Genomic DNA, 22495 nt, shown 5'->3' with positions numbered 1-22495 from the left:
CTACCTGCCCCCCCCCCCCCCGGCCCCAGAGCTCACTCCCAGAGCAGCCGCCAGGACCATGCCATGGCTCCAGGCGCCTTCCTCCCTCAGAGCAAAGCCTAGCATGACCCCTGGACCCAGGAGCTCGTCCCCATGGCCTGTCTCCTCCCCTCTGGCCATGCCTGTCACCCACACGGCCCCCTTTGGGCCCAGCTTTGCCACCGCCTCCCCCCAGATAGCCTCACAGCCAGCTCCACATGCTCAAGCCTCCTCTCAAGACCCCGCAGCCTTGAGCAGCCCATATCTGCCCTCACAACATCTCAGGCCCCATTTATTGCCCCCGAACACACGCACCTCGGGGCCGGGCCTCAGTCTGCGGAGCTCACGGCCCAGCTCCCGGTGGCCCACCGTGCTCCTCACGCTGTGGACAGGGCCCGGACTGGGCACGGGTGATGGGAGGCCCCTGGGCGCTGAGACAGACCTTGAGGGCAGGGAGGCGCCGGGGGAAGTGCCCCCTGCCCTTTCCCACCTGCCCCCCCACGCCGACCCACAGTGCACTGCTCCCCGGGCCACCACTACAACACCAGCACGCACCGCTGTGTCCGCTGCCCCGTGGGCACCTACCAGCCCGAGTTCGGCCAGAATCACTGCATCAGCTGCCCGGGCAACACCAGCACGGACTTCGACGGCTCCACCAACGTCACACACTGCAAAAGTAGGTGCAGCGCTCCCTGCGGCCGGGGCTGGCAACATGGGGGCGGGGCGTTGGGGGCGGAGTGAGCCCTCACCCACACGGGGTCAGCAGGACCCCTGGGACCCTGCCCTGCTCTAGCACAAACCCTCAGGGTGACGCCTGCGCCTCTGTGCCCGGCGGGCCTGCTCAGGGCTCCAGGCCTGTGGAGGGGAAAGCCAGGGCCCGTGCGGGGGGTGGGGAGGCGTGCGGGGCAGCAGCGGACGGCCAGGCCGGGCCGCTCTGAAGCTACGCGCGGCTGGGCTGCCAAGTGGACCCAAACCAGCCCAGGGGACAGGAAGCAGACGCGAAGTGTGGACAGGCGTGGAGACGCGAGAGGGAGACCAGACGGCCTCCTCATGGCTGTGAGAAGCTCAGTTTAGCCAAAAGAAATGTGGGCAGCATAAGACGATTTGGGAAGTAGATACCCCAAGCCCTCATTTAGCAAGGTCTGTGGGCATAACAGACTTTACCTTAGATATTTTTAATTCATTTTTCGGAGTCCTCTGGGACAGATTTTCTGGTCTTGTACCCTTCCCCTAATCAATTTCTAGCCAGTTACCCCTTTCCTGGGCTGCTGGTCATATCTGGGATGGCCCAAAGGCCCATGAAGGGGACTTAATCCTAGAGGTGGACATGGCCCCTCTTCCCCGCAGTGTCCCCTGGGGCTCGTGGCCTCTTGGGACAGAAGAGCAGGCACAGTGGCAGAGCTCCCCAGAGACAGGGTTTTAAACGTCCTCATGAGTAAAAGTGGAGAAAGCAAATAGAAGGGAAGCTTCTAGACGATGAGGTAAACATGAAAGATTTTCCAGAAATTTTGATGTGAGGTGTTTCATAAATGAAAACGTATAAGAAAATTATGTATATTTAGCATTTCTGTTCGGATCTCTTTACAGACCTAAGGTGACTTCTTTTGTGAGGTTGAGGCTAGGGACCACTTAGCTCATAAAGATGTCGCGTTTGGCCTCTTGAGGATTACGCAGCTTAGCTAAACAAGGAAAGAAAAGGAAGCATGTCTCTTTTTCTTCACTGGGCTGCCTGCTTGTCCCCAAGCCTTCCTGAGGGGAGGGCGACCAAACCGGGCACCTGGTGGGCGCTCAGGGAGCGTGGCGTGCGTAGAGGGAAAGAGGAGGTGGGCATTCACTGAGCGGAGGTTCACTGGGCTTTCACACCGGCCACCTGCAAGAGCAGGGCTGGCAGGGGAGCTGACCCTGGGTGGTGTGGCACAGGGGAAGACGGGAAGACGACCCGGTAAGAAGAGCAGCCCAGGGCCGGGCTGGCTGGTGGGGAGGCCGGGTGGAGGCGGGCCAAGGGGCCGTCGCGGGCCTGCCCGCCAAGGTCCTCGTGCGGCCAGCCTGAGCAGGCCCACGCGGCCCCGGTGCCCACAGACCAGCACTGCGGCGGCGAGCTCGGCGACTACACAGGCTACATCGAGTCCCCCAACTACCCCGGCGACTACCCGGCCAATGCCGAGTGCGTGTGGCATATCTCACCACCCCCCAAGCGCAGGATCCTCATTGTGGTCCCTGAGATCTTCCTGCCCGTCGAAGATGAGTGCGGTGACGTTCTGGTCATGAGGAAAAGCGGTACGCGTGGGTCAAGGTGGGGCAACGGAGGGGCCGCCCAGGGTCACCTGTGGGTCGGGTTCGCAGCCCACCTCTGTCTGACCCGAAGGGCTCTGTGCCAAGGTGTGGTGAGCGTGGGGTGCGTCCTGAGTCCGGTCTCCATGCTGACCACAAGCTCGTCTCATCCCAGGGGTCCCACCTGTCCTGCCATGCCACCCAGGGTGAGGCCCCAGGAGCGACCCCTGCTTCCCCCGCCTCCTGCTCCTTCTGAGCTCAGGGGCACACACACAAGACACCCCAGGGTCAAACAGCCTGTCCTTCCCCCTCTGGGAGTTCCAGCCTCCTGGCCCATCACCCCTGTCAAAGGGGCCACGAGCAGCAGGCCAGCCCTCGGCAGTGGGTGAGGACAAGTGTGTGCCCAGATGGCCACAGCAGTAAGAAAGGCGGGGAAGCCCTTGAGTCTCCCCAGAAACCAGGCTGAGTCCCTAATATCATGAGGACAGGGCCCCTCACTGCTGTTGGCAGGCCACAGTGCCCACAGACAGCACACTCCAAGTTGGAACATCAGGGAAGAAGGAGGGAAATGCAGGCAGACACAAAACACTGCTGCCCACTTGTGTCTGGAATATGTCAAGGCACAGAGACTGAGCAGAGGAGAGAGAGATTGAGGGGGGGTTCTGTCCACTCTGTTCCCCTTGTTCTTTGTTACCATGTGCGAGCGTCGCCCACTCCGAGTACCTGATAAGCCAGGAAGCCTGAGGCCAGAAAGGGCAGGGCGCCTGCCCAGGATGTCACAGCCAGTCAGAGCCCAGCCCAGGCCCATCTTCCCCACCTCCTCTGTCACCAGCCTACCTAGTCCCTAGCGTCCACCCCTCCACCATCTGCCCACAGAGTTGAGCTCTAGGGGGTAAGCTTCTCCTGCCTCCAGGGTACCTCAGGAAGGCTCCCCGGGGAGCAGTGAGGAGGTGGGGCACCCTTTGGCCGGCCCCACACACCCCAGGGTCGGCAGGCTCACCCTTGTTCATCTGCTCACAGGGAGAGGGGACTTCCCAAATGTGACTCTCCACCCCAGCCCCGGCTTGTGCTGGGTGTGGGCATGAGCCCTGTCCTGGGAGAGTAGTTGGTGGAGAAAGACAGTGACAAGCCGATAGAGAGGGGCAATAACAAAGGGTTCACCAGGGCAGAGCAGGAACGTGGTAGTGTGAGGATGGAGCAATCAGGGAGGTTTCCTGGTGGAGGAGGCACCGAAACCCGCTCTGCAGGATGAGTAGGAACCGGGGTCGAGGGTGGGGACTGGCATTTGAGGCAGAGGGCATACAGGTGGGGACTAGAGCTGGACTGTTTGGGAGACTGGGTGTGGGAGCTGGGCCGCTGACCAGGTAAGGGAAGCATGTGGCCTGAGGAAGGAGGATGGGGGCCAGGTGCAGGTTGTGGGTCAGCCAGCCGCTCAGCCCCCCTACTCTGTCCCCAGCATCACCCGCATCTATCACCACCTATGAGACCTGCCAGACCTACGAAAGGCCCATCGCCTTCACCTCTCGCTCCCGGAAGCTCTGGATCCAGTTCAAATCCAATGAAGGCAACAGCGGCAAAGGATTCCAAGTGCCCTATGTCACCTATGACGGTCAGTGTGGCTGCACTGTGTGCCCGGCCCAGGCTGGCCCTGTGGACACAGAGGCAACAGACACGTATGGGGTGGGGGGTGGTGCAGATGAGGGAGCATGGGTGGTGTCTGTGGCCTTCAAGGTGATGTACTGCCCAAGCAGGGTTTTGAGGGTTGAATAGGAGTTTCTAGCTAGCCAAACCTCGATGAAAACAATTTGGGTGGAGGATACAGAGGTTCAGAGGCAGAAGTGCCTCTGGCCAAGGTCTGAAGTCTGAGAGCAGAGCAGGGGGAGGCAGAGGCTGAAGGTGAGGGGGGAGCAGGCAGGGCCTGGCGCCCTCACCTTCCCTCCTTCCCCGCTGGTGGGTTTCGCAGAGGACTACCAGCAGTTGATAGAAGATATCGTTCGCGATGGACGGCTCTACGCCTCGGAGAATCACCAGGAAATTTTAAAAGTGAGTGAGCTTCTTTACGGGAAAGGGCCCACGTGATCCCAGGATGGTGGCGTGTAATGATCCAGGGCATCTGACCTGCAAGGAGGGCCGAGACGAGCTCCCCGCTGGTGTCTAGCCCGGGACCTGGTGACCGGTCTCTGGGCTCCTCACCAGCTGCCAGCCTCACCGCGGTGGGAGCTTCACTTCCTAGAATCCGCCCTACCTTTGGGACTGCCTACGTCCTCATGTTGCTCATGGCTTCGAGACGCAGGGCCACCTTGTCACTGAGGGGGGCTGTGTCCATCACGCAGCAGGCACTGGCCAGCACGGGCCCTGACCCAGGGCTTTGCTCAGGCTCTGGGGAGACAGACTCCCAGCCTGGGGGCTGAGGTGGACGGGGCTACAGCGGGGTTGGGTCCCCTGGCTGTCACGTCCCAGCTGGGTGGCTCGCAGAGTGTGGGTCTTCCAGCCCCAGGTCCGGCCCAGTCCTGCGCACAGTAGGCAGTTTGTAAGCAGAGAGTTTCCCTTCTGGAGCCCGTCTGTGTAGTGGGAACCAGAGGGTCGTGCTGGCCTCTACATCAGTCCCTCCTGCAGACGATGCTGGCTCTCCTCCTTGCCCCTCCCCTGCCACCCTGGCCCTCTGCCCACAGAAGCACCCTGCAGCCAGAAGCATCTCTGCAGAACTAGAAGTGTTTCCATCACTTTGGATAAAAAGCTTGGCCCACGAGGCCCAGCTGGGCATGGCCCCCACCTGCCTCTGAAGCTGTTCTCAGGCCTCCACGCTCCCGCTGCTCCCTGGCCTCCCTCCTCCATGAGCATCTGCCTGTCTTGCTCTTGCTGTAGGCATCCCTCCTCTGGGCAGGTCACAGACTCCTAGAGTCCCACGTGGCCTTCACTCTGGGCACCTGTCAGCCCTGCAGTTGGCTATGGTCTAGGATCATTTGGTCCCCGGGCTCCCTGGAGGAGGAGGAGCTGCAGGGTTCCCGCTTGACATGCTGGCCCCAGTATGGGCACCGCGCCTAGCACACGGGAGGAACTCTTGAGTGTTTCTCAAGGACGAGGGTGCGAGCGTTCCTGTGAGAGAGAGAGCGTGAGTGTGCGCCAGGACGGAGCAGACCCTGGACAGCGAATGTGGCCAAAGTCTCGGAGTGACGCTGAGACGCGGTGCAGACAGCCTCTGGCCTGTGCTGGCTGCCTAGACCCTCCCCGCGCCCTGCCCTGAGATCCGCTGCGGCCGGGCTCTTAGCGGTCACGCTGCAGCTCGCCTTCCTCCCGTGAAGGAGCTCCCAGGTGCCTGGGGCTGAGCTTTCAGACCTCTGTCTGTTGGCCTCAAAAGCCTCTGCCTCGGCTCCATGTCCTCTGGTTTCAACGCGATGGTTTGTTTTGGTTTAATTTTGCAGAACTCTTTTTAAATAAAATATGATTAGAATGCCAAGAGTTAAAACCAATAAACTATTTTTAAAAAAATCAAAAAATGGGGCGCCTGGGTGGCCCAGTCAGTGAAGAGTCTGACTCTTGGTTCCAGCTCAGGTCATGATCTCAGGGTCATGAGATCAAGCCCCCTGTCGGGCTCCGCAGTCAGCGGGGAGTCTCCTTCTCTCCCTCGCCCTCTGCCCCTCCCCAGATCATGTGTGCTCTCTCTAAAATATATAAATAAATCTTCTTTAAAAAATTAAAAACAATTCATGGTGAAGAGAGTCTGTGGGGCCCTCCTCCCCCTTCCTTGCAGACACCCCACAGGCGCCTCCAGGGCCCCAGACATTGAAGAGCGGAGCGGCCGGGGCCCTCAAGCCTGGCCTCGGCCCACATCCCCCGCCCCCCACTCGGCCTCACCACCCGCCTCACCGTGTCTTGCAGGACAAGAAGCTCATCAAGGCCCTCTTCGACGTGTTGGCGCACCCCCAGAACTACTTCAAGTACACAGCCCAGGAGTCCAAGGAGATGTTCCCGCGGTCCTTCATCAAGCTGCTCCGCTCCAAAGTGTCCCGGTTCCTGCGGCCTTACAAATAAAGCGGCCAGCCGCCCTGCGCGGGGGCGGCCGGGCGTCCCGACGGGGCCGAGAGAGCGCCTTCCCTCCCCAGGAGAGGCTCGAAGGAGGCTCCGCGGGCCTCCACGCTGCCTTGGGAAGTCACCACGGCGTCTGCCCTTTGGAAACGCGGACCAGCCTGCGGGGGTGAGACCACGTCCAGGCAGAGACGCCAGCCCGCTGCGCTCCTCAGATCGCCCCACTGGGAAAACACTGCTTACGGCGGCTTTTCTCCCTCCCTCCCTCCGCCTGTTCCTGTTCGATTCCAGGACGGCACCCCCTCCTGAGCGGCACTAGCGGACCCATCCAGGCGGGGACCCTCTGTGCCGCCTCCAGGCAGCCAGGTTCTGGGCAGAATGCACATTTGGGGGTCGTACGTGACCTCACCTGACGTCTCCGGAGAGGGGGGCGCGGCAGCCTCTGTCTCCAGGCAGGCTCTGGGAGGCATCATCTGAGACAGGAAGCCAGGCCGTGGGAGGAGGGGTGTGGGAAGGCATCTGGGGAGCTTTGATAAGCCGGTGTCTGCACCTGCAAGCCATCCGCACCCCCCCCACTCCTCCGGCCACGGGCCTGGTCGTAGGCGCCACGTGGTGGGGCTCTAAGGATTCTGTGATGGGACAGAAAAGAGCTGCTAGCGGAGGAAACTGTAGATTCGTGCTTTCCCTTGATAGCGCATCTAATTAAGTACTATATATATATATATAAATATAAATATAAATATAATATACTTCTATTTGTGGGTACTTTAGGAAGATCCTCTTTAGTAACTGTAAATATGAATTGCGACCCACCTCTTCCCTCTCAAGCTGTTGCTGGCACCCCCCCCCCCGGTGCTTGCCACCTGTTTCTGTGAGTCCGGGAGCCTGCAGGGTGGGGAGAAGGCAGGCTGGTTCTGGACACGCTCTGGCGTACACATTCTTTGGGAACTGGGCTCCGATGCTTTGCTGGAGTGTTGCCCTCAGATGGAATGTGGTGGAAGGAAGTTTCCCCTTGGACCCTTTCCTGTGGGTACTGGGGCCTTGCAGTAAACCTCGAAGGAGGCGTGTGCTGACCCTGAGGCCATGACCTTGGGGTCTGTGCTGTGGCCTCGTGCCACAGGGAAACAAGGCCTTCCCCATATGAGCACAGGCTGGTCCACCGGGAGAGGCCTCAGAGGGCAGCAGCCCGCCCCTTTATCTTACCAGTGAGGAGAACCGGCCGGGGAGGGCACGTGGCCAGCGTCCGGAGGCCTGGCCCCGAGAGAGCCATCATCTTTCTGCTGCACCGTGCTGTGCCCCTCCGAGAGTGTCTTTATATAAAGAGAAGTCCACAGTCTGACCCAGTTGCCTGGTGCCCCCCTCAGCCAGGAAGCCAGCGCCGGGATAGAGCCAGAAAAGCCCCGCGGCACTGAGTCCTCACCTGCTGGCCGACTGCCGGCCGCCGCCTGTGAGACGTGCATAGGAAGTGGTCTGTATCTGTAGGGTGAACAAATGTTCACAATTCCAAGAAACTGGGAGAATCTTAAAATGAACCACAGCCACCCGTCCCAGTACCTCTAGGCTGTCTCCTCCTCCTGCCCCCACACCCAGGCTGAGCGATGGGCACAGTTTGAGATCCGTCCATAGCACTCTGTGGGTGGGGAAGCCTGGGGCCAGGCGAGTGGGGCCTGGGGGTTGATGACAAAGCAGGCCGTGAGGATTTCACCATCCAAAACAGGGTTGGGAGCTTAGAAATCATTCCCTGCGGCTGCCCACGTCAGCAACGGCAAGTCTGCAGTTTGACAAATCTGCCACCAGCACCTTCTCTGCCAGAATCCAACTCAGGTCAGGAAGGGGCCTGGTGGGCAGGTCCGTGTGAGCCCTGAGCCCTGTCTGGGCCCGCACCACCCTCCCCTGGTCACAGGCCTCGAAGGCCAGCCTCCGGCTCCAGAAAGACCCCTGTCTTCCCTCCCGAGCCACTGCTCATCCCCAGAAATTCGACGAGTGCCCCCCGGAACAGGCCCCCACCAACCACCCCCCAGGGGAGGGGACAGGGAGGATTCTTTTTAATGTTCTCAAAACAGAGAGGACCAGAAGAGCTCTAACTTTTCTTGAACACTTCTGCTGCCCCTCTGGGTGGTTTCCAGCAGTCGCCACTCACAAACCCTACTACTCCACCAGCCCTTCCAGTGGGAGCCCACCCATGTTCCGTGGCTCTCCCCTCCACTGTGGTCAGACCTGCCCGGTGTCCCGCCAACAGAGCAGGACAGATGTGGGGCCCCTCGCCCTTATAAGTACCAGGTAGCCAGCAACCAGGCTAATTAATTTGCCAGCTGCCAACACATCCCCATCAGTCCCCCACCCACGCCGTCAGGGGCACTCAGAGTCCAGGGGTGGGGTCTGTCCTTGATGTCAGCCCTCAGCCCCACCCTGGGGAACTTGAGGGTCCCACCTGTTAAAGCTGGAGCTGTCCCTGGTCTTCGGAGCCTGGTGGCCTTGGGCGAGCTCCCTGAGCAACAAAGCACGTCTGTCCATGTTCCCGTGTTGCGGCAGCTGGTGGCAGATGGGCGCCGGAGGAGCTGCTGGAGGTAGAAAGGATGGGGCCCAGAGAGGATGGGTCCCTGCAATGGGTCCCGAAGGACAGAAGCTCAGGATGAGGGTGCGGGAGTCCCGTGCTGCCGGAGGGAGGCTCGAGATGTGGGCGGGCTGAGCCAGAAGGAGCACTCCCCACGCGTGGATGGGACGTTGGCCTCGAGCAGCCGCAGCCGCAGCCACCGCCGCTCCTTGCCTGGCACGGACCCTCAGCGGCTGGCCAGTCGATAAACTCCAAGGAAAAGAGCCAAGAACAAGCTTCTGGAAGCAAACCTGGCCCAGCAGGCCAGGACTGAAAGGTTCCAAGGCCTGGAAGTCCCGAGGAGCTTGGCTCTGCTCCTTGCAGGGCGGCCGGGGAAGCCCCCCAAGGATGGCCGTGGAAGACTGAGGTGCCACCACGCTAGGTGCCCATCGGCGGCCAGCAGGTGGGACCCAGGAGTGGTGGACCCGGAAGAAGCCCTTCTGCCCCGCACCCCTGGCACCTCCTGGCTCTCTGCTTCCATGGAAACGTGTGGAGGAAAAGAAGAGACTGTGCCTCAAGGGCCGGTGGCCAGCTGGGCCCTCAGTGAGTGAGCGTTGGGGTCACCTCCTCTGCCTCCGAATTAGGCCTATTTTCAAAACCAGCTACGCTCTTGCCTGAGCCAGGGCCTTGCCACCGGGGAGTTGTGCTGGCCTCTCTCTTCCCCCTTGGGCTCTCCACTTAGTCTCAACTCGCCCCAGCAGGTGGCCTTGCCCAGTGGTGGTGACCTCGCTCTGCCCAGCTCTGGCTCCCCAGGGGCAGTCTTTGCCAGCCCCTCCTCACCTCTGTGGCAAAAGAATCGAGGAGGCCGTGGGGCCCAAGGTGGCGGCCTCAGACAGCTTTCCCACCTGCCATCCATTGGTTTGGGACACGCAGGTAAAGTAGAACCGTAACCCGGGCCAAAAAGTCAGAGAGAAATGGCCCCAAGAGGCCGATTCTGAGAGCCCAAAAACAGAACTTCTTTCCTTCAACCCTTAAAACCTGTGTTTCCTACCTGAACCCTCATTCCCCCAGGGACATGGCTAAGATCACCCATTTTCCACAAGAGGCCCCTGACTACTGGAGCAAGAGTGGGGACCTAAGTGACATTTTGGAGGTTGGATAATTACTCATATGCCTCCACCCACCACCCTCAGCAGGGAAATAAGATACTGAGCTAAGTTAGGTCATTTAACAAACATTTGCTGAGCACTTACTGTGTGCCAGGCTCCTAGAGAGGAGGAGAGACCACAACCATGGGGTTGGCAGAATCCCCTGGGAAGTCCCTCTTGGTCCCGGAGATAAAGGTGACTGAGGCTGGCTTGGTGGTGGACAGAGCCCAGTGCTGCTCAGGAGATGACAGTCCCTCCCTCCAGCACCTCCCAGCACCTCGCAGTACCGTGGGTGGGGATGGAGAGCGTGGACAGAGGACAGAGCAGAGCAGGGGTCACCAAAGGAGTCCCGAAGTCCATCTCCCGATGTGGCCGCTCTCCTCCACCAGCAGAGAGAGACACAGAGAGGAGCTCAGCCAACATGCCAAAGGCAGAAGGATCGACATTTGAGACATGCTACCCGTCCACAGGGAGAGTCAGAGCCCGCAGCTCCTCTACTCCCATGGCCGCCTCTGGAGGCGCTAATTCTGAGCGCCTGCTGTATGCCAGACACGGTGTGGCTCACAGCTCAAGTCAGCCTTACTCAGGCTGCCTTGCTCCTTGGAGAGGGCAGCAGGAGAGGGCAGGCCATCCCCAGGCTCAGACGCCACAGGCACGGCCATGCGTTCCCTCCCAGGACCCTGCACAGATGGCTCCCAAAGAGCAGGACCCTCCGTGTTTCTGAGCACCCCCCCGCAGCCACCGATGGGCCCTCTGAAATTGTGCACCTCAAGTCTCAGCAGGAGGCAGTGAAAGACCTGAGCCCCCCGGTCGCCAGGCTCTGTGGGGCAATCCTCAGGGCCCTGCGAGGTAGGCGGGGCCTGACGCCCCTCGGACGCGGAGGGGGAGACTCTAGGAGGCCCAGTGACCTGTCCCGGGCGAACAGCCGGGCGAACAGCTAGTAACCGGTGGAACCGAGACTCAAACCCAAGCCCATCGAAACCCAAGGCAAGAGATGTCTGTAAGGTGTGGACGACTGAATTGTTCAGGTTGGGAAATGCGCTGGGGAGCTCGAGACCTGGGACACAGCAGGTAGAGAGGAGGGAGGTGGAGGAGGGGTGGATGTAGTGACCTCCCCTCCCTCTGGAACAAGCGCTAAAAACTCAGAGGAAGCCCGGCTTCTGCCTTCTCCCCTGCGTGTACAGGATGGAAGTGTCCGTTCAGACTTGGCCTGCAGGGCAAGCTAAGCCGCAGCCCGGGGTTCCTGCGGCACGGCCCCCCTGCTGGCAGCCAGCCCGGTGCACCCCCGCACCCCCGGAGAGACGCTGTGCGCCCCCCATCGGCCCCTCTCGCAGGCTCCATTGCACAAACACGAGACAATGCTGGTGTCGCTCAGCAGACCGTGGGCTGAAAAGCAGGGGTGCAAAGAGAGCTCACTGATGCCCAGTACTTTGTTTTCCAGTTCAGAGGCCACGTAGATCCCCAGGAAAGGTCTGAGTCCGCTGAGATCAGAACCTTGAACAGCCTGAGCAGACCCGGTCCATACCGCTCTGGAAATGGGATATCTGAACTCTACTGGGCCCTTGTTCCCCCAGCCTCCGCTTTGGGTTCGGTGAAGGCGCTGTACTGTTCAGGCACTTGGGCCTCCGCTCTGTCTATAAGAGTGACAAATACCAGCACAATCATGTTTTTCCTTTAGTTGCCTCAAATATTTAAGGTTTTGTGTTCTCCTTCATGTTCGTACATATGCATGTAATTAAACATTTGTGGAAATCACTTTAATAATAAACAGGAAGTGAACCTAAATATTACTCCTTTCTCTCATTCATCAGTGGTCATGATCAGGGAAGAAAGGTAACTGGAATCAGAAATTCTTTGGCTATTATTGCGGGCCACAAGTAGAGGAGCTGGGGTAAGCTTCTGGAAGGCAAAGCAGTAGGTTTGAGATGTGCACGCAAAAAGCCCCCAAAGTTAGGGGACAGATGTGTTCCCAGATGAGCTGCAGGGAGGTGGACCATCTGACGCTCCGAGTCCACGGCTCCTCATCCCTGGAGCCCGAACCCCGAGCTGCTCCTCTCCACTGGGGCTTCAGTCTCGGAGTCACGGTCAGCGTGAGCCTCAGAGGATCTGGGACCCCTCAAAACCGGGCACACAATCAGTGCTGTGCTTCTCGGGGACAGCGACCCATGGCTTTCATCAGATTCTCCAGGAAATCTAGAACGCCAAAAAGTCTGATAACCATGCCCCTCCTCAGTAATGCGGAGAACCTTCTGGCCTCATGCACTCGACAGGAGAAAAGAACAATTTGATAAATGATACTAATATTCCAAATCAGTGACGGTAAACGGCAGACTTGTTTGGCTTGTTCGGTTTTTGGTTTAACACGATGATTTGAAAGTCTAAGGGCGTTTCTGGAATATACCCAAGAGAATTGAAAGCCGGGTCCCGATCATATATCTGCACACCCATGTTCATAGCAGCATTCCTCACAATAGTCAGAAGATAGAAGCAACCCACGTGTCCGTCAGCGAATGAGTGGGTACACGCATGGTCCATCCACGCCACAAACAGGATTCAGCCTTGAGAAGTGAACAAGCTCGGACACCAGCTACAACGCGGCTAAACCTGGAGGAGACGGAGCTGAGCGCGAGAAGCCAGTTACAAAAGAGCAAATACTGCGTGACTCCACTTACTCGAGGTCCCTATAGGTGAGGTTCAGTGGGGTCCAGAGGAAATGGCCAAGGAAGGATTCTTCTTCTTCTTCTTCTTCTTTTTAAGATTTTATTTATTTATTTGAGAGGGAGAGAGAGAAGAAGCAGGGGAGGGGCAGAACGAAAAGGAGAAGCAGACTCCCCGCTGAGCAGGGACACCGCCCCTGCCAACCTGGGGCTGGATTCTGGGATCAGGACCTGAGCCGAGGGCAGACGCTTAACCCACTGAGCCACCAGGTGTCCCAAGAAAGAATTCTTGAGAAGTCTTTGGTGCAAAATGGTGGTTTTACCCACTGAGCCACCAGGTGTCCCAAGAAAGAATTCTTGAGAAGTCTTTGGTGCAAAATGGTGGTTTTATTCAAGCACGGGGACAGGACTCCTGGGCAGAAAGAGCTGCTGCCGCCCCCCCCCCACTCTGGGATCAGTGAGGAGCAACTGATTATATACTTGGGGTTGGGGGAAGTAAAGATAAGGGGAGTGGCAAAAAGGATTTTCTTATGCTAAAGAAGACACACAAGATACTGGAGGCCTTGCCATTGTCAAGGTTGTTCTCCCCTCTAGTAGGGCATTAAGACAGTAGGGAGCTTCCTGGAGGAAGGTTATACTCTGCCTCCCCGAGTACTTGTCAATGGGCTGCAGGTTATAAGGACATTTAATTTTATCTACATTTCCTTCTGTCTTTGTTTCCCATCTCACCTAGCGGAGACCGCAGAGTGGTGGGCGTCAGGGGCTGGGAGGGAGAAAGGGGGAGGGGGAAAGGCAAGTAGTTCAGTGGGGACAGAGTTTCAATGTAGGAAGGTGAGAAAGAGGGCGCCTGGGTGGCACAGCGGTTAAGCGTCTGCCTTCGGCTCAGGGCGTGATCCCGGCGTTATGGGATCGAGCCCCACATCAGGCTCCTCCGCTGGGAGCCTGCTTCTTCCTCTCCCACTCCCCCTGCTTGTGTTCCCTCTCTCGCTGGCTGTCTCTATCTCTGTCGAATAAATAAATAAAATCTTTAAAAAAAAAAAAAGGAAGGTGAGAAAGTTCTGGGGATGGACAAATGGTGGTGACGGTTGTAAACGATGATTAAAATAGCAAATGCTGGCTTACGCGTATTTTACCGCAATGTTTAAAAGGTCTAAGAAGCAAACAATGACATTCACTGAGCACACAACACACAGGACAGTTCTGCGCATCCCCACGAAGCTCCCATGAAAACAGGCTCAGGAGTTGGTGAAGCGTCTGCCTTCGGCTCAGGTCATGATCCCGGGGTCCTGGGACTGAGCCCCACATCAGGCTCCCTGCTCCGCAGGGGGTCTGCTTGTCCCTTTGCCCCTCCCCATCTCGTGCTCTCTCGCGCATGCACACGCTTTTTTCTTTCAAATAAATCTTTGGGGGAAACAAAAGAACAGGCTTGAGGGGAGCCTGGGTGGCACAGCGGTTAAGCGTCTGCCTTCGGCTCAGGGTGCGATCCTGGCGTTGTGGGATCGAGCCCCACATCGGGCTCCTCTGCTATGAGCCTGCTTCTTCCTCTCCCACTCCCCCTGCTCGTGTTCCCTCTCTCGCTGGCTGTCTCTATCTCTGTCGAATGAGTAAATAAAATCTTTAAAAAAAAAAAAAAAAAGAACAGGCTTGAAAGATGAGGCCTCTCTTGGGCTGGAAAATGAGCTGAGAAGCAGCCCAGCTCACAAGTAGGAGCGAAATGTGGGGTGAGTGTGGCCTTGCTCCCCAGTTCGCCAAGCCCAAGATGGATTCCAGGTTCCTCAGAGAGAAGGAGGCCCCCGTTCCAGCGCCGTCCAGCCTGCTCGGTGGGCTGTGGGGACTCTGGAGGAGGATGGCCAGATAACATTTGACAAGATGTTCAACCCCGTTAATAAAAACCGAACAAGCATGAAGACCACAGAGAGACGCCACCGTGGCACTCGTGGGATCTGTAACGCGAGTCCCAGCGGGTGTGGACGGACGCTGCGGCTGTGAATGGAGAGGCCCTCGCACAAGCTGGCAGCGGAAGCCGGCAGCAGAGTCACACGATTATTGTCTAGCAGTGACCGTTAGTCAGCCACAGCAGATCTCCTTAGACGCGGGAGGTGCCGCTTGTCCCGCTGAGTGGCGGGTGACATACGGGAGTGTGGAATCCCGTGTTGTTCACCTGAAACTCATGTGACACGGTAGCTTGGCTACACTGGAATTCAAATTACGTTGAATTTTAAAAACACAACAGCGCGATGTACAGAAACAAGACCAGGATGTCTGTTCTCATCACAGCGCGGGAGGCTCTCGCCAGGACGACTAGACAGGAGAGGAAGGAAGTCATCCAGGTTGGAGAGGAAGGACAGCCGTCTCTGCTCGCAGATGGCCTGCTCTTGTACATAGGAAATCCTCAGGGATCCGCAAAAAAAGCTATTAGAGCTAGTAAAGGAGGTCAGCAAGTTTACCGGGGGTAAGATCAATCTGCAAAACTCAGCTACATTTCGGGGCACCTGGGTGGCTCAGTCGCTGAAGCGTCTGCCTTTGGCTCAGGTCGTGATCTCGGGGTCCTGGGACCGAGCCCCACATCAGCGGGCTCGCTGCTCCAAGGGGAGTCTGCTTCTCCCTCTGCCCCTCCCCCACTTGTGCAGTCTCTCTTGCTCTCTCTCTCAAATAAATAAATAAAAGCTTTTAAAAATCAATTAGATTTCTATATGACGTGGGAAACAAAGACAGAAGGAAATGTAGATAAAATTAAATGTCCTTATAACCTGCAGCCCATTGACAAGTACTCGGGGAGGCAGAGTATAACCTTCCTCCAGGAAGCTCCCTACTGTCTTAATGCCCTACTAGAGGGGAGAACAACCTTGACAATGGCAAGGCCTCCAGTATCTTGTGTGTCTTCTTTAGCATAAGAAAATCCTTTTTGCCACTCCCCTTATCTTTACTTCCCCCAACCCCAAGTATATAATCAGTTGCTCCTCACTGATCCCAGAGTGGGGGGGGGGGCGGCAGCAGCTCTTTCTGCCCAGGAGTCCTGTCCCCGTGCTTGAATAGAACCACCATTTTGCACCAAAGACTTCTCAAGAGTTCTTTCTTGGCCGTCGGCTCCGGACCCCAGCAACACACCAACATTCAAAACACTACAGCATATTTACCAACAATGAATAATCCGAAAATGAAATTAAGGAAAAAATCCATTAGGGGCACCTGGATGTCTCAGCTGGTTAAGCATCCAACTCTTTTTTTTTTTTTTAAGATTTTATTTACTTATGTGACAGAGAGAGAGAGACAGGGAGAGAGGGAACACAAGCAGGAGGAGTGGGAGAGGAGAAGCAGGCTTCCCGCCGAGCAGGGAGCCCGATGCGGGCTCTATGCAGGGCCTGATGCGGGGCGTGATGCGGGGCTCGATCCCAGGACCCTGGGATCACGCGCTGAGCCGAAGGCAGACGCTTAACGACTGAGCCACTCAGGTGCCCCAAGCATCCGACTCTTGATCTCAGCTCGGGTCTTGATCTCAGGGTTGGGAGTTCAAGCCCCGCACTGGGCTGCACACGGGGCACGGGCTCCACACCGGGCATGGCACCTAGTTTTAAAAGAAATCCACCTACAATAGCATCAAAATAACCTATTTAGGAATAAGTATAACAAAAGAAGTGCAAAAACCGTTGGGCAGGTCCTCAGATAGTAAACTTCATCGATGACCCGGCAATTCCAGGCCTGGGCGTGGACGTCCAAGAAAACTGAAGTATGTGGACACAAAAATGTGCACGTGAATGTTCACAGCAGTGTTACTCATAACAGCCAAAAAGTAAAATTAATTAATTAATTTAATTTAATTTTTTTTAAAAAGAGCCAAAAAGTAGAAACAGCCCAAATGTCCATCAACTTCTCTACAGACAAACACAGTGTGGGAACCCCCCCACAAAGGGGTAGTGTTCAGCCATGTAGAGAAATCACATACCGACCCACACTAACTTATGAATGAACTTTGCAAGCGCTATGCTCCGTGAAAGAAGCCAGTCACAAAACCCACATTCTGTGTGGTTCCATTTTTATGAGCGTCCAGAACTGGCAAATCCCTGGAGACAGAAAGTAGATCAGCGGCTGCCAAGAGCCGGGAGGGGTGGAGAGTTTCCCTTTCATGTGATGGACACGTTCTGGAGTTAGACCATGGTGATGTTTGCACACCACGCACCCTTGCGAATGGACACGCTCAAAACCACAGGATTGTATACTTTAAAGAGGCAACTGGCACGGAATGTGAATTCGTTCTCTGATACAATAAGCAATAGGTATTTGGTCTCTGTCCCAGTTCATGGCACACAGCTCTCAAAATCCTTGAAGTCTCCAGAACGATGTCCTTTGGGTACTAATGAAGGACTGGGGTCTGGGCCCTGAGAGCTCCAGGGTGGGGCTGGTCACCAGGAAGACCAAGACCTAGTTAGAGGATTGGACCTTCCAGCTCCACCCCCTGGCCTATGGCCAATGATTTAATCAATGGTGGTTTACGGAATGAAATCTCTATAAAACCCCCCACATAACGAGGTTCGGAGAGCTTCCAGGTTGGTGAATGTGTGTGGGTTCTGTGAGAGTAGCTCGCAACCCTTTCCCAACATAGACTCTGCCTTAATTTTTTTTTAAGATTTTATTTATTTATTTGACATAGAGAGAGAGAGAGAGCACAAGCACGGGGAGCGGGAGCAGGAGAGGGAGAAGCAGTCTCCATGCCAAGCAGGGAGCCCGAAGCGGGACTCGATCCCAAGACCCCGGGATCATGCCCTGAGGCGAAGGCAGACACTTAACCGACTGAGCCACCAGGCGCCCTAGACTCTGCCTTATGCACCTCTTCCATCCGGCCGTTCCTGAGTTGTATCCTTTATAATAAGCCGGTAATAGTGAGTAAAGCACTTTCCTGAGCTCCGTGAGCCTTTCTAGCAAATCATCAAAGCCAAGGAGGAGGTCACGGGCACCCCCTGAATTGATAGCAGGTTGGTCAGAAGCACAGCTGACAACCTGGACGTGTCTGGCGTCTTGAGGGGGTGCCGTTTTGGGGACTGAGCCCTTAACCCGTGGGGTCTGTGCCGACTCCAGGTAGACGTGTCAGAATCAGACTGAAGCAGAGAGAGGTGGAGAACTGGCTGGTGTCGAAGATGGGAGCAAACCCAGTTCGGATCTAAGCAGGGCACAACAAAACATCACAATGTGGAGTGAAATGAAAACTTCATGAGCACATAACGTCATATCTTTAATCTGAAAAGCAAGCAGAACTAAATATTCTATTGTTTAGGTAAACACGGCCACACGGGAGGAAAGAATTTTCTGAAGCGTGGAAGTAACCAGTCTCCCCTCCAGCGCAAGGACTTCCTTCCAGGAGACGGAATGGAGTATGATGGGGAAACGTGCAGCACTGTTGGTGCTTGACCACTTACCTCTCTCTCCTGGTAGACGCGTTCAGTATTTCACTGGATAGCAGAGGGAAAGCGGGGTTTGAACCCCTTTCCTTAGGAAGCTGCCAGCCTGGAGAGCAGCCTGCAGCCTCACTGTGGACTCTCCCCCTGCTTGGAAGCCAACCGCTCTCTCTTTAGTTGAGCAACAGGTGAAGTTGGGTTTAGGCTCCAGGGTGTATGAAGAACGCTTTTTCTACTAGGAGCACAGCCCTTGGCAGGAGAAGCTTTCAGGGGCCAAAGTCACCCTGGGCTTGCGATTTTCTGGATAGAAGTTCCTTTTTCCTCTCTCTCTCTCTTCCTGGTGGCGAGGGCAGCAGAGACAGCAGTTGATGTCGATGAAATTGCACGTTCAGTGGCTCCTTAAGGGAGAACCACGCAGCTGAGACCCCCCAAAATGAGTTGGAATTAAGGAGGGGAGCGGAGGGCAAGAGCCTCCAGGCAGGAGGAACTGCGAAACTCCTGAGACCCCCGGCAAAAGCTGGAGATGGCCAAGCGGCAGGACTCAAAGAGGGAGGGAGGATGTGCTAAGAGGAGGCTGGAGAGGACAGCAGGGCCTTGGAGCCCCGAAGGGCTGAGCTTTTCCTCCTGGGCACCAGGTAACCACGCGAGATTTCAAGTGGAGACCTGATACCACTGGATTTGCATTTGGGGAAGAGAATGCAAAACGGGACTGTCCTGTCAGAGGGGTGGGTCAGGGATGTTCACAGAACCCAACCATTGTGCAAGAGAAACACAGACACTCAGGATCCCTTTCCCAGCAGGAGTGACCTCTGAGAGGAAGCAGGCCAGGGCTGTTACAGCTGTTTTATGACTACAAGGGGACAGCCTATCAGAGAGGAAAGCCAATGCACAGAAGAGCTGAGCTGAGAGACAAGACAGGAAAACCGGATCCCCGTGATGCTTGTGTGCCCCTTGAGCAAGCCGGACCTAAAGCCCACATGAACACCCATCTTATGCGTTATGTGGTAGTTCTGGCCGCCATAACAAAATGTCACAGACCACATGGCTTAAACTACAGAAAGTTATTTTCTAGAGGCTGGGAAGTCCAAGATCGAGAGGCCAACCCATTTGGTTCTTAGTGAGAGTTCTCTTCCTGGCTTCTCACTGTGTCCTCACTTGGCATGGACAGGGCTCTGATATCTACTCCTTTTCTTGTAAGGGCATCAGCCCTATCGGATTAGAACCCCACTTCTATGACCTCATTTAAGGTTTATCACCTCCTCACAGGCCCTTTCTCCAAATATGGTCACACTGGGGGTTAGGACTTCAACATATGAATTTGGGGAGATACAAACATTCAGCCCATCACATGGTGTGAGCCAGTAAAGACCCTTTATCCTTAAGCCAGTCCCAGTTGGATTTACCGTCCCTTGGCGTAGATAAACTCCAGACTGATATAGAGGGGAGGAAGGGGGAGGTGTCAGAGAGGACAAGTAGGTTTTCATACGGTTACTCATCACTAAATAATTACGAGTATGGTCTATGCTATCTACATAGGCATAAGACTATAAGGCACGATAGATAATACCACATGGTTCTTCATGATGTCCAGGTCAGTGAAGCCAGTAATAATTCTTACCGAGTTACAATATAATAGCATCATGCACTGACTCTTCAGGGAGGTCCTGCCGCCCGTCTCCCCACCACCTGATCTGTGCGCTGTTCTGTAGCCTGCGTGGCATGAGGCCTCGGGGGAAATGACAGGGCAGGTATGCATGAGAGGTGTGTGGGAAGCAGAGGCTGAGGGGTCCTGCTCTGGGCTGTGCAGACAAGTCCGAACACTTTTGCTGCAGCAGACTGCCCATTATATGGCAGAAGTTCTTTATTTGTATTTTGTTCTTCTTGGGCAATACATCTTTTCGGAGCAAGACACTTACAAAAACGGAGTTCACATTTTCTTTAAAAATTCAGTTCTGAACCTCCATTTCTCGAAGTCAATTAAGAAACTGAAGCTGCCACAAGGTATTTGTTGGCTTTTACCTTCCACCCTGGGGGCTGAAGAGATGTCACTAACCAGAAGCCAAAACAGACGACACAATGCTGACTCAGAAGCATCGCATCTATTTCAAAAGTTAGTAAGTCTTTTCAAAGACTGTGCCCAGAGGGGCGCCTGGGTGGCGCAGTCATTAAGCGTCTGCCTTCGGCTCAGGGCGTGATCCCGGTGTTCTGGGATCCAGCCCCACATCGGGCTCCTCTGCTGGGAGCCTGCTTCTTCCTCTCCCACTCCCCCTGCTTGTGTTCCCTCTCTCGCTGGCTGTCTCTCTCTGTCAAATAAATAAATCTTAAAAAAAAAAAAAAAAGACTGTGCTCAGAAATGGGTGAACACACGTGCAGCTGCAGAGGTGGGTTGACATGTTACTCCTTATGTCATGACTTCGTTTAGGTCAAATGACTTTTTCTACACTCATTTCACTCATTTTTCTAAAATTTTTTAAAAGATTTTACTTATCTGTTTGAGAGACAGAGAGCATGAGCAGGGGGAGGGGCAGGGGGAGAGGGAGAAGCAGGCTCCCCACCGAGCAGGAAACCAAAAGTGGGGCTCGATTCCAGGACCCCTTGACCATGACCTGAGCCAAAGGCAGATGCTTCACGGACTGAGCCACCCAGACGCCCCTGACTCATTCTTCTAATTCCAAGTTTTCCTGTCCTCCTTTGGAAAGCAAAGCCATCACCGAGGGGGTGTTGGCTCCACGGGCCGAGCAACTGTTCCACAGAGGATGCCAGCGTGTATCAAAGTCGTAAGCTGGGTTTTTTTCCATCCAATTCATGGAATCAATATTAAGCTTTCGGAAATTTATTCTATCCAAAGTGATGAGGAGAACAAGGGCAAAAGAAATGCAGGTAAAATTCAATTTCCTGTCAGCTTGCAGCCCACTGATAAATACCTGAGTCCGGCTGAGTGCGACATTCTCAAGAAACTCACAATTGTCTTAATGCTTTGCCAGAGGCAAAAAGCAACCTTAGCTTGACAAGAGCCAGATCTCCAGGATCCTATGTCTTCTTTAGAAACACATGAACATCCGTTTGGAAACTTCCTTTATCTCTAATCCCCTCCCAACTTAAAACTATTTAATCAATCACTCCTCATGACCCCAGCAGAGCTCCTTCCGCCCACGGATCCTGTCCCCCTGCTTTAATAAAAACACCTTTTTGCTCTGAAAACATCTCAAGAATTCTTTCTTGACCATTCACTCCTGGCTCACATCACAAAGTTAAAAACCAACCTTATTGTGAATGATAAGCGGCTAGGGGCGCCTGGGTGGCTCAGTTGGTTAAGTGTCTGCCTTTGGCTCAGGTCATGGTCAAGGGGTCCTGGAATCGAGCCCCAGTTTTGGCTTCCTGCTCGGTGGGGAGTCTGCTTCTCCCTCTCCCTCTGCCCCTCCACCTGCTTGTGCTCTGTCTCTCTCAAATAAATAAATAAAACCTTTAAAAAATGCTACTCAGCTAAATTCAGTTAAAAAGTTGAACACCAAAGGCATTTTTTTAAAAGATTTTATTTATTTGACAGAGAGACAGATAGCCAGTGAGAGAGGGAACACAAGCAGGGAGAGTGGTGGAGGAAGAAGCAGGCTCACAGCGGAGGAGCCTGATGTGGGGCTCGATCCCAGAACGCCGGGATCACGCCCTGAGCCGAAGGCAGACGCTTAAGGACTGAGCCACCCAGGCGCCCCTCCCCCGAAGGCATTTTTTTGCAAGGAGAATATTCACGTACAGTTCAACCGCACAACAAAAGGGACCAAGGTTCTTAGTAAATTAAGAACCCCATGGAGCAGAAATGTACTTGGAATTGGATGCGGTTAGTAATTTCATCCAAACAAGCTGTAAATTATATCAACTGAATTAGAAATCATACTTGTCAAAATTCACAAATATTTTTTTCACAATTAAGAGTAATGAACTACAAAATTTCCATGATAAAGCTGATGGTAGATACAAAAAAGTACTTGAGCATGGCAGGAACGTTTTTTTCCTGTGCCCCTCACCACCTGACTTTGAAGTGTGAACCTTTGCATACCAACGTTATGTGTCCCAGGGACACTGAACAAGTCCCTGGAACTGGCGCATTTTCTCCAAACACAATTTAGAACTCTTAATCTAAGTATTCAGTAACGGAAGCACCAAAAAAAGAAATTTTTTTTAAATTAAAAAAAAAATCAGCCTTCGCGCTTTTTAGCTAATTACAACAATTGCAAAGTTGTAAACACAACAATGAAACGCGGAAGACCTTGAAAAAATAGAACGTTCAAAGCAAGATTCTTGAAATTCTGCAAATCGCACTTAGAAATACCTTTGCAATACCGCCACTTATAAGAAACACCACCGGGCTTAACTGAATAAATTTACATATTGAATCCAAATGTACAGAAATTGGGAAGGGCCACTACTCTGCAGCACCTAAATTTGGTGACTCAT

At 55.0% G+C, this 22495-nt stretch overlaps 1 protein-coding gene across 2 annotated transcripts in view; it reads left to right on the top strand.

The window, feature by feature from the left end:
• Positions 1-6988, top strand: part of SCUBE1 (signal peptide, CUB domain and EGF like domain containing 1) — a 136574-nt gene extending 129586 nt beyond the window's left edge. For both annotated transcript variants that reach the window (XM_040637675.1, XM_040637674.1), the window contains 5 exons: positions 533-694; positions 2098-2295; positions 3746-3898; positions 4253-4332; positions 6169-6988. In XM_040637675.1, the coding sequence (XP_040493609.1) occupies positions 533-694; positions 2098-2295; positions 3746-3898; positions 4253-4332; positions 6169-6321 (746 nt within the window). In that variant the 3' untranslated portion in view covers positions 6322-6988. The remainder of the gene's footprint in view (positions 1-532; positions 695-2097; positions 2296-3745; positions 3899-4252; positions 4333-6168) is intronic.
• Positions 6989-22495: the final 15507 nt, after the last annotated feature.

Source organism: Ursus maritimus, unplaced genomic scaffold, assembly GCF_017311325.1.
Source record: "Ursus maritimus isolate PB19 unplaced genomic scaffold, ASM1731132v1 scaffold_21, whole genome shotgun sequence".
NCBI lineage: Eukaryota > Metazoa > Chordata > Mammalia > Carnivora > Ursidae > Ursus > Ursus maritimus.
This window is presented reverse-complemented; position numbering and strand designations above follow the sequence as displayed.